The following is a 12,485-nucleotide window of genomic DNA, read 5'->3' on the forward strand; positions in this document are numbered from 1 at the left end:
CAGTTGGTTAAGGGACTGCCTTCAGCTCAGGTCATGATCTTGGAGTCCCAGATTTGAGTCCCGCATCAGGCTCCGTGCTCTGCAAGGAGTCTGCTTCTCCCTCTAAACCTACCCCTCTCTCGTGCTCTCTCTCTCATATAATAAATAAATAAAATATTTTAAAAATTTAAAAAAAAAAAAGACCCTGTGGGGTTTGGAGCAGAACTGTCTGAGTTAAAATCCTGGTTCTGCCCTCTACTTGATTGGTAATCCTGAGCAAATTACTCAGCCTCTCTGGGCTATAATTTCCTCACCAGTGAAAGGGGGAGAATAGTTTTTAACTCATAGAACCAGTGGGAGGATTAAATGAATTTTTACATGTAAAAATAGAGAACAATCCTTAGCACATAGTAAGTATTCTATAAATACTGTTACCATTAATATGACATTACCTTGTTCACTTGCTTTTATTTTCAATTGCTTTCATGCATACTATGTCTTAATTTTCACAGCAACTCTATGAGATAAGTATTACTATAATCAGTTTAATAAGAGAGAGAGCAAAGCCAGAGAAGTTATATCATGCCAGAAGTACTTAGCTGACAGAACTGATCTTTTGGTTTTAAACAATTTTGCTCTTATTCTCTATAATCTAAGAAACTAATGGAACAATGGACTAACGTGCCAAATGTGAAGGTTTAGGAAAATTATTCTGGTGAAATTTTGCAGAGTGAAATAAAAAAGGGAAAGAATGTGGAAGCAAGTTTCTCATGCTCTTGAGATGATCTAGGCTTAGGTTTTATTTGTAAAAAGCTTTTTATACCAAAGATTGTGTCATTGAATATTAAGAAAAAAGATAACTAGAGGAGACATTATGAATTTTCTAACTCACCAATTAATTGATTTTTTTTCAGCTGTATTTAAACTTGAAACAGATAGAAGTATATGGCCCTTGATAAGAATCTATCGAGGTGGCTTTCTCTTGATTGAATTCCTTTTTCTACTGGGCATCAACACATATGGTTGGAGACAGGCTGGAGTGAATCATGTGCTCATCTTTGAACTTAATCCAAGAAGCAATTTGTCTCATCAGCATCTTTTTGAGGTAATCAAAGCAAGATACAAAGTCTCATGAATTTATTTCACATTAGCTATATATAGCTGTTTTCGTGGATACTGAAATCCACCTTCTACTTGAAGAAGATTATTGACATAGTATCTAAATTTTTATCCTACCTTTGTTTTATTAAAGATGTATCTGAGTAATGGTAAAAATAAAAATAACAATTTTCTCTTTGTCTTTCCCATCCTTCATCAGATTGCTGGATTCCTTGGTATATTGTGGTGCCTGAGCCTTCTGGCATGCTTCTTTGCTCCAATTAGTGTCATCCCCACATATGTGTATCCACTTGTCCTTTACGGATTTATGGTTTTCTTTCTTATCAACCCCACCAAAACTTTCTATTACAAGTCCCGGTTTTGGCTGCTTAAACTGCTGGTAAGTCCAGAAATTTGTCTACCATTTTTAGAGTGGCATATTGGTCATTGGCTTCCTCCAGGTGGAAACCCAGTCTGCTGTATTGTGCAACTCCAGAAAGCATGGTTCACTTCATAGTCTATGTGAGTGGTGCTCTAGAGCCAGGGGCGTAGAATATAGTGTAATTGGTACACCTTATATTGTACTGTGCAGTGGCCCTGGGAAAAATACTCATGCATTTTTTTTCCTCCTAAAAAAGAGGATGAAGTGTCCAGATATGAAATGATTTTGCAAATTAATAATAATTAATTCATGATCAATTTAAGTACTTTTAAATACAAATTATTTAACCAGCTGTGATAATATGTAGAACTCTTTGAATTTCTTTTTTTTAGAAGTGGTGAAGCTATTATTTTCCTGTAAATTGATAGCAGTAGTGAACCATTTTTATTTTATAAAAGATTAGTTCTCTAAAATCAGTAAGAGTATCTTATCAGATTGACATCTTTAATTTGAGAAACTGATTTTGATTATTGTTTATAATAAATTGCATTTCTTTTTCCACTTTACCTACTTCTTAATGATCTCAAAATCACACAGTGTCAGCAATAGTATATAGAATTTCTTGCAAAAATAGCTACTGTTATTTTTTGTGATAGTGTAAATATAGCTTGGGGAAGGACTTTTGCTTACTCCTGAGTTAAACCAGCTCTATTTTCAAAAGTAATCAGGAATGCTCTCCTGTACTTGTTTCTTAGGTTGTGAATGACAACTAACAGTAAAGTGAAGATTAGTGATTAAACTAACTAGACTGTACACATACTTTCAGAATTCTTATAGTTATTGTCTTACTTTTTTTTCTACCTTAGAAAGTATACTGCCTTGAAAATTGTAGTTTTAACTTCTTTTCCCTTTTATATGACCATTAAGTTTAGCAGAGGTTTTTTTTTGTTCTTACCAGTACATTTCCTATATCTAGCATTAAATTTTTTTAAATCTGAAGACATAAATTATGGCTTTCCTATTAAAAAACATAGTAAGCACACAAGAGCTAGTTATGTTATAGTACAGGTTAAGTATGTATAGCAGTCAGGAAAAGAAAATGGCCCAGATTTCCTTAATTTTTTTCCCCCCCTAAGTTGATTATTATTTATTTGTATTTCTTATTTCTTCCAGTAGCATTTTTATCACAAATTGAGAATATCCCTCTTTTCCTCCAGTTTCAGTAAATATAATAAATAAAAGAGCAAATCATTCCCATTAAGTATAGCACCACTAGGCCTAACTTTGGGTCTAAGTGTGGAACTTAGATATACAAGGTATTTTGAAAAGTATGAAATTACCTTGCATACATTTGGTCATCATTTAGAAAACATGCTTTTAAAGGACTTTTTTTTATGACAGAAAAATTTGAACCAGTTTTTTTGAAATTTATATTAAAAATAAATCATGTCCAGTTAGTACCATATTAGATTACCTTTTTATTTTGAGAGCATTTGTCATTTTATTGCTAGATTTTGTAGAATTGTAAAACTTAGTTGCATAAATATGTAGTATTCTTCTGGTTAGAAGGAAATAACTTTAAGATTATAAATACCTATTATCTTCTGCCTCAACTATTGTGAAATCTCTATATAGTTACTTTGAAATGAGGTCTGAAAGACTCAGAAAACTCAGACATTAATATGGTTTGCATTATTGCAGTAACAGAATAATACCATTGTGTACATTGTGTGTAAATGAGCATTTCCCCAGTGCATCCTTCTCTATTTAAATAATAAGCTATGATTCATGCATGACCAGTTAGTCCTATTAGCAGAACGATTCCCCATTGAGCAGACATTTATCGATGCATCTGCTGTGTGCTAATAAATGAGGACTTATTGATGGAATAGGTTGGCAGTGATAATATAATAAGGAATAACAGAATAGTAAAATGCACCATCAGAAGCAGTGAAATGACAAAGAAGCACTATGGTTTGTTATATTTGTAATAATAATTGTATACAGGAAAAATGTTTATAGAGCATCTTAATATTAATTGACCTATTAACTTATTTTAATTCAGATCTTACTGAGAAAACTTAACCTGAGACTTATATCTAGTGAATTAACAAAAATATTTCCACCCTAGTTATATTTCTCTTTTTTAAAAGGCTCATTGTAAAGTAAAAGTATATTTCCTTCATTTTTTTCCTTTAATTTTCAGTGGAAAAGAATATATGTCACTTAGCCATAGTGGTAGACACTTGATGTCATTTATAATCATATTTAAATCTGAATCTGTGGAATTTATATGCTATAAATCACCAAAAAGCTAAAAAAATTTTATTAGAAATTCATTTATTTTGATACTTACATGTCAAATTAGTAGCTTATTTGCATTAATTAGGTCATAAATCTCTGCAGATCTATATTTATCCTAGTTGGAAATCCAACTGGGAAACATAAGCAATGACTCATATTTTCTTTTAAAAAAAAAATTAATTCTAAAAGGCTACTTAACATATTTTTTTTAAGATTTATTGATTTATTTTAGAGAAAGAGGAAGAGAGTTTGGGGGAAAGGGGCAGAAGAAGAGAGTCCTAAGCAGAATCTACACTGAGCATAGAGCCCAATGTGGAGCTCCATCCTAGGATCCCAAGATCATGACCTGACCCAAAACCAAGAGTCAGATACTAAACCAACTGAGTCACCCAGGCATCTCTAAGCTACTTAAAAGTTTTTAAATTAAAGTCCTTTCCTGGGGCGCCTGGGTGGCTCAGTGGGTTAAGCCTCTGCCTTCAGCTCAGGTCATGATCTCAGGGTCCTGGGATCAAGTCCTGCATCGGGCTCTCTGCTCGGTGGGGAGCCTGCTTCCTCCTCTCTCTCTCTCTCTCTGCCTGCCTCTCTGCCTACTTGTGATCTCTCTCTCTCTCTCTCTCTCTGTCAAATAAATAAATAAATAAATCTTTAAAAAAAATAAAAATAAAGTCCTTTCCTATATAATTTGGAAATTGATTTTTCCAATAATTTCTTTTGTTTTATAGTAAAGTATGCATGTCTCTACTGTGAGAATAGGTATTCTCATTAAATAGTGTGCTTTTCTGGACATTTTAATGTGCTAATTTATTTCATCCTTTAATAACCTTGAAGTTGGTTCTATCAATCAACATTTTATAAATGAGGAAACCCAATTTCAAAGGAGTTAAATGCATAGCCAGTAAGTAACGGAGCTGGAACTGAGCCTAGGCAGTCTGGTTCTACAATCCATACTCTTAACCACTGCCATTTAACAGTGAGACCTGATAGTGACCTTACCTAAGGTGTTTAACTTTGATCTAGTGGTTCAAATTAAAGAATATAAAAATCAAAGAGTGTGATTATTCACAAACCTCTAAAAGTAGAAATTAAACTTCATTTTCTTAACTATCTGCATTAACTTAGAAAATGATGTTAGCGTATATCCTTTGTAATACCTTATTAGTGGCTTTTTGTGTATGTGGGTGAAACACCAGATTTTTTTGAATTGTTGCTAGCTTTCTTAATACTGTTACCCAGTGAATCATTATCCTTTTAATCAAAATCACAATGTAGAAGTTGGAAGCCTTTAGCCAGAATTAGAACGGAAAGAGGAGAATTCTCCTTACTCAAAAAAGGGAATTCAGATAAATATAAGAAGAATCTGACTATGTGTAAATGTCAGGAGTTAAGTATGATCTGTTTATTTTCTATCCCCCCTCACCTCTACCCTATCTCTGACAGAGCTACTTGCTCTCCCTTCTTTGTATTTCTAGGATATTTTGTGTATCTATCTGTAATAGCACTTATTACACAGTGCTGTCATTATGTCTTTAGGTACCTATTTACCCAACCAGACTTTGGTTCCTTGAGAGTAGAAACTATGTTTTATTTATCTCTGTACTTCCACAATGGCTGACATTTGGTAATAATTAATCTTTGTTAAATGTTGTATGTCTATAATTATATTGATTCCTTCCTTAGTTGTATTATACCAACATTTACTATCCCCTCCTTTTTTCCTTTTTTCATTTTCTCTCTTCTGTAAATTTTCCCCTCCAGTTTCTATTTTCATGGCATTCCCTTTCTTTTGTAATCCCATTTCCCTATCTCTTAGTGCATTCTCCTCTTCTGCTCTTAAGGAGGTTTTCCTTTATTAGCTAGCTTTTGAGGCTGGATTTGGCAGATTATGAGAGGGATGATAGCCTGTCTCATGTCCACAAGAAATTTGCTCTACACTATCGTTTTCACGAAAGTCCATGACTAGGGATTGAGTTAGATTTCCTGATCCTTTTGATGTTATATCTTGAATTATCCTCTTGTTCTCTCTCTTTGAATCTTTAAAGTCTGCTCTGCACCCCAGAGTTTCTTAAAATACTATATAAACTGGTACCAGAACCTCTTCATGCCTAGTTAACTAAGATCTCAACCACTAAGCCCCCACTCCTTACCCCACCCCCCAAAAAACTTTATGGTTGCAAATGATATAGCTTCTCTCTCTGGGTTATTGTACAACTTATTAAAAGAGCAAGAGAATGATCAAGAAATTGAGCCATGAACTCAAAATATATCAGCTCCAGAAAATATTGCAAAGCCTGTACTATGCCCTGCAGAGATCTGGACTAATTTCCAAAGACCCAGTCCAATACCTTTCATAGATAGTTGGTGTCCAGGATGGATTCATAATATAGCCATTTATCTCCGTCAAATAATAAAGAGAAATGTTTACAAAACAAATAGAAAGAACCAGCCTAGTGTGAGGGGAAAGAGCCATTAGTCTCCCATGCTTAATATGTCTACTAAATGAATATAGCTAGATGGTAAGAGATCTGTAATTTTAATTCTCAAAACTGCTGCTCTGTGAGAATTCCTTGTATTAGGAGTTCATTTTTACCTGTTTGAGATAGAAAGGGTCTGACAGGTTGAGGGTAAAAACTGCCTTCATCCCATCTTCACTTTCCTTAGGGCCTCTCAAGGCATTCTGCACAATTGGAGCCTGTTTCTAATGGTTACATTAGTATCTAAGTCTTTCTCTCTCTGCAGTGCCAGATTTCCCTTTGCATTGCTAAACATTCTTCCACAGAATAGGTCAGGATGAGTTTGTTCAAGGTCATCTGTAAAAGGGGGATATGAATAGTATCAGGCTCATAGAATTGCTTTAGTTAATGGATTATGAAAAATACATTATGAGAGAAATATATAGCATGGATTAGTACACAGTAAATTTAATCTGAATTCATTTGACATTGTTTTATAAGAGTGGGGATATGATTTGATGATTTTTATGGCATAATTTCAAGATAAATACCATTATTAACAAGACATTAGTGAATTAAAAGTGACTTTGATTTAGAGAATAGGGAGGCATGCTTCAGGTGATGTACCATTCTTCCTTTCCTCTCCCTTGTAGGCAAAGAAGAGCTTTGTATTCAGTTAGCTAAGCTCTCATCGCAACTAAGATGGGAGGATATTCCAGAAATTATCATAGCACATGGGTCCCTAGCAAAATTTACCCTATAGCCTAACACTAGACATACTCTCTGTGCTTCCATCTTCTGCCACCCTTTGCTTTCAGCTTCAACTCTTCCCACCCTCTCTGCTTTCTAACTATAGCTATTCCTGCCTTCTCTATCCTACTTTAATTTCCTTTCTTGGTTATCTCTTCAACTCATTCCCTTCACTACTAATGCTCAACCTAGCCACTGTTGCCAGGTCCCTCCCTGTGTTAGTGATTGGTTCATTGGTTTCCATTTTATCAGCTAAAGTAATCATGCTGCATGGTCAGACAAAAATTAGAGAAATTTAATATGAATTTTCTTGTTTCTGTGTTTTTAAATTTTTTTTCATTCCCCCAGTTTCGAGTATTTACAGCCCCCTTCCATAAAGTAGGCTTTGCTGATTTCTGGCTGGCCGATCAACTGAACAGCCTTTCAGTGATATTGATGGACCTGGAATATATGATCTGCTTCTACAGTTTTGAGCTCAAATGGGATGAAAGTGGGGGCCTGTTGCCAAATAATTCAGAAGGTAGGGTATGAATGTGCGTCCATACCTCTAAACTGCCAACGTAAATCAAGAAATATTGGGAATGAGAAATTTAAGATCATGGGGAAAATTCATCCAATAATATTACAAACTTAATTAAATGTATTTGGCACTCTTTTAGCAATCTCTTTATCTGATACAATTTGGCTCTTAAATTATGTTATGATTTTAGCCATCCATTTGCCAAGAGATTTGCAACTTACACTTAAAAGAATTTTAAAACCAAAAAAAAAAAAAATTCTAGTACATTGGTAGTTATATCACAAATGCTTTAATGCCAACAGTTTCCATTACAGTATTGCTGTATTATGAGCAAAAATACTGATTATTTAGAGAAGGATCACATGCTTTGAGAAAGTCATTATGCATTGTTTTTTAATTCTTACTGGGGATCTTGTTTTTTCTTCTGGCTCTTTTCCCCATGCTTGGTGTATGCCAGGAGTTCAAATTATTAAGGAATTTTGCCTTAATGTCAAAGACCAAATTTAGACATATTATGTAACATCTAATAAAAGTTAATAAAGCCAGTGGCAACACATTTTCATTGATTGCCAGCAGACCACAACTCTGTTGCAGCTTGATCACACTATAATGCATCCTCAGAATTTGAAGAAAATTTGATTTACCAACTCCATTCTTCTCATTTAAAAATAAAAACTCTGCTCTTCATTTAAAAAGGGTGGAGTAGAGTGTGTATAACCCATTGCCATAAATTATGGCACTTTGGAGTTCATGAAATTAACTAGCGTCATCAGTGATATTTGTATGTTTTCCAGATGTATTAAATTATGGAACTAACATTTTTCCTTTAATTAGTGTACTCATCTTCTAATTTTCCTATAGTTTTATCACATTGCAAAGAAAGTGATTCAGAACAGGTAGTCTGAAATATGAGAGGGCAGATTTTTCCCTGTCGGTTCACCCTATGGAGTTGCCTTCTTTCCTTGACTTATCTATCACTAGAAAGTTTGAGAACGTAGTAGTTGCAAAAAAGAGATTCTGAAACACAGGATTCTTGCTTTTATGGACTTTTGATAGTGGTTATAATATATAGTGAAATGATCTGAACAGGTTATTCTCTTAAATTACAATTTTTTCTCTTTTGAAATCTTCACAGAACCCGAAATTTGCCACAAATACTCATATGGCGTGCGGGCCATTGTTCAGTGCGTTCCCGCGTGGCTTCGTTTCATCCAGTGCCTGCGCCGGTATCGGGACACAAAGAGGGCCTTCCCTCACTTGGTCAATGCTGGGAAGTACTCCACAACTTTCTTCACGGTCACGTTTGCGGCCCTGTACAGCACTCACAAAGGTATTCTGTGACTGCAAAGAGATCTTTTAAAACCCGAAGATTTTTCACTACTTATATCTGTTTCTTACTTTGGTTACTCTTCCATTTGTCATGCTCTTTTTTCCATTGAAGTTGGAATCCCCTCACTTATACTACTTTGTTCTTGAACAAAATTTTAGTCTCATTCCAGGACTTACTAACATGTACCGCCAAAAAGAGTCAAAGTCATCCAGAAGAGGAAGGATTTGTGATAATGTGTAAAATCCTGATTATGTTTAATGTGCTCTATCTTAGACACCTTGGGCTTTCATTTGGTTTTTTAGACCCTTGTTCATTAATGAGGTTGGGAAATGCTAGGTGAAAAAGATTCCCTCTGGCAATCATGTATATTTTTTAATCGCATTCCTTCACCAAGTAGTAAGGATTGTTTCCAGCCCATTTAACTGCAAATTGAGTTCTCTGATCTCTCTAGTTTCTTATCTCCATAGCAACCAGTTATTACTTGAGACTGCTCTTCTGTTGGGAGGAGAAAAAAGCTTTTAGGTTCTGAGCCACATGCAGTCAGTTCTTTTGAATTTTTAACCTTTTTCCAAGAACTGTCAATCAAACCTCTTGCTTGCTTTTACTAAAATGCATTCTGTCTTTGTCTATTTAAATCAGCTATCAGCCCACCCCTTTGAGGCTGCACCCTCATCTGTGGGTGGTAAAGAAGTGTTACTTATTGAAATTATTATAATTATTTTTTAATACTTAAGTAATTTCTTTTCAGTGACTTTTTTGAATTGAAATACTGTATTTTAGGAGCCTTAACTAGTAGCTCCTAGCTACTTAGCTGAAGTATGTCTGATGGTCTTGAAAGCCTGGGGTACTAGTGTTTTCGTGAGGCTTGCAGTTTGGTCTAGTAGAACACTTTTTAGCATACTTCCACTTTTTGCAGTAGATTCTGCAGTAATATTGATAATGCAGCCAATAATTTTATCATTATGTAGGCATTCTGATTAAATGATATAATTTAACTGAGTGCTTCCGTGAGAGAAACCCATCCTGAAAGCTCCCTTAATTTTAACTCCTGCTAAGGAACGCTATTCTTTAGTCTGGGCAAGCATCATGATTCACAAGGTTGTTACTAGACAATTTATAAGTCAGACAACTGATTTGATACATGGTACATTATGCCTTAAGAGCCCTTTAGTTTTCTCCCATGCTGGGTAACAAAGTGGTTTTGGTTGAATATTTTAGGATATAAGTTATCTTTAACTATACTGATACTATTCAGGATGAAGCAGAAAATATTAATTCCTCAAATCTGTGCCAGCTCACATTTAATAACCTAAAGCTAAAAGCATGGTTTGGATTGTATTGTGATCTTCAGACTTTTTTTTTGTGCTCACATATTCCTTCAAAGAATTTTTATTTATTTTATTTTATTTTTTTAGAATTTTTAAAACGATATTATTATCATTTTTATTTTATTAAACTATTATTTAAACTATATTCTCTGACATTTTAAAATTTACATCTGAAATTTTTATCTTAAGTTTATTTTTTTAAAGATTTTATTTATTTATTTGACATAGAGAGGGATCACAAGTAGGCAGAGAGGCAGGCAGAGGGAAAGGGGGAAGCAGGCTCCCCACTGAGCAGAGAGCCTGATGTGGGGCTCGATTCCAAGACCCTGAGATTATGACCTGAGCCAAAGGCAGAGGCTTAACTCACTGAGCCACCCAGGTGCTTCTCATCTTAAGTTTAAATAATTTCCTAAAATGTAGTTTACATTATATTTTAATTATTCAAAAACAATTTTTTAATTTTTTTTAAGATATATTTATTTGACAGGGGAGGGGGAGGGCAGAAACAGTATGTCTCGAGCGGACTGCGCTGAGCACAGAGCTGGACAAGGTTCGATCTTAAAACCCTGAGATCATGACCTGAACCAAAACCGAACTGAACACTTAACTGACTGAGCCACCTAGGTGCCCCTTAAATATTCACATTTTATTTTATTTTGTTCATTTTTAAAAGATTTTATTTATTTATTTGACACAGAGAGAGAGAGAGAGAGCACAAGCAGGGTGAGATGCAGGTCTGAGGGAGAGAGAGAAGCAGGCTCCCTGCTGGGTAGGGAGCCCGATGTGCGGCTCAGCCCCAGGACCCCGGGATCATGACATGATCTGAAGGCCGATACAACTGACTGAGCCACCCAGGTGCCCAAATATTCACATTTTAAAATAAAACTGCTAACCATTTTTATTAAGTGTATCCAGGTAGTCTAAATATAAAAGCATGATAGTTACCATGGTTTATTGTTTTTTTTGTTTTTTTTTTTTTAAGATTTTATTTTATTTATTTGAGAGAGAGAGAATGAGTGAGGAGAAGGTCAGAGAGCGAAGCAGACTCCCCATGGAGCTGGGAGCCTGATGTGGGACTCGATCCCGGGACTCCAGGATCACGCCCTGAGCCGGAGGCAGTCGTCCAACCAACTGCGCCACCCAGGCGTCCCATGGTTTATTGTTTTAAAAATAAAGCAACTTGGGGCGCCTGGGTGGTTCACTCAGTTTAGCATCTAACTCTTGATTTCAGCTAAGTTCCTGATCCCAGGGTCATAGGATCAAGCCCCAGCATCGTGCTCTGCACTCAACATGGAGTCTGCTTGTTCTTCTCCCTCTGATCTTCTTCCTGCTCCCCCCACTCCCACTCTCTGGCTCTCAAATAAATGAATAAATAAAATCTTTTAAAAACGTGGAGCAACTCTGACACAAATTTTACATCTCTTTTCCTTGAACTTTATTTTAATGTTATGTATTTTATGTTTTAATGACTTGTTTGATATATATATGTAAATTAAAATTAAGTTATTGATTTCCTGTTACTAGAAGATACTGAGAGATTTTTCTCCCTGTGTTATAATCATCATTACCCTGATTATTATTTATAGCTGGTCAAAGTAACATTACAAATGTATTATAAATTTTAATAATTATCACATAAACATTTTTCATTGAGAAAAATTTATGTTACTATTTCATTTTTCAGTTTTTATAGAAGTAAACTCGGAGAAGCCTTGTTAAATAGCCATATATGTGAGAATGCAAGTTGTATTGTTGCAGTGTCACTCAATATTTAGATAAATCGTCAGTTATACACAAAAGTTGCATTGTGGTCCATCATCATTAATTATTTTTATTGTTTTATCAAGTTTTCTTACCGAAAGCAAAAAGTTGAAAATAAACTGAGGAAAGTGAAGAATTAAACATAAACTAAATGGAAAAATGATTTGTTGATCACTAGAATCATTCACTTTCTTTGTTTACAGTGCATATACCAAGAAGCTTGAGTAGAGTAGGACTATAGGATGTTTAATTTCAGATGTTCCTTGGTTAGCTCAGCATGCTCGAGAAATAATTAGGAAAATTGTTTTTTCTTGTGAGGATTAAATAAGGTATAGTGTACATGGAATCACCTTATAAACTCTAACTTGCCATACAAATGGAATTTATCATTAAATGAAATAGAATTTTCTTTGCTGTCTAGAGCTGGTATAGGTATGACTTCCATAAGGAGAATCTTTTTAGGGGAAGCCCTGATGATCCCTTGGGTGAGGGCGTGGTACTGGACAAGTATCAGTTAGGAATGTGTTTGGCTCTTTGTTCATGTAATACAGATATTTACTCACTAAACTTGATTCATATCTCA

At 34.9% G+C, this 12,485-nt stretch overlaps 1 protein-coding gene across 1 annotated transcript in view; it reads left to right on the top strand.

Annotated features, from left to right (window-relative positions):
• Window positions 1-12,485, top strand: part of XPR1 (xenotropic and polytropic retrovirus receptor 1) — a 242,107-nt gene that overhangs the window by 187,496 nt on the left and 42,126 nt on the right. The window contains exons 8-11 of the mRNA XM_044267224.1: window positions 894-1,084; window positions 1,298-1,477; window positions 7,312-7,483; window positions 8,619-8,813. Of these exons, the coding sequence (XP_044123159.1) occupies window positions 894-1,084; window positions 1,298-1,477; window positions 7,312-7,483; window positions 8,619-8,813 (738 nt within the window). The remainder of the gene's footprint in view (window positions 1-893; window positions 1,085-1,297; window positions 1,478-7,311; window positions 7,484-8,618; window positions 8,814-12,485) is intronic.

The sequence above is a fragment of the Neovison vison genome, chromosome 10 (assembly GCF_020171115.1).
Source record: "Neovison vison isolate M4711 chromosome 10, ASM_NN_V1, whole genome shotgun sequence".
Taxonomy (NCBI): domain Eukaryota; kingdom Metazoa; phylum Chordata; class Mammalia; order Carnivora; family Mustelidae; genus Neogale; species Neogale vison.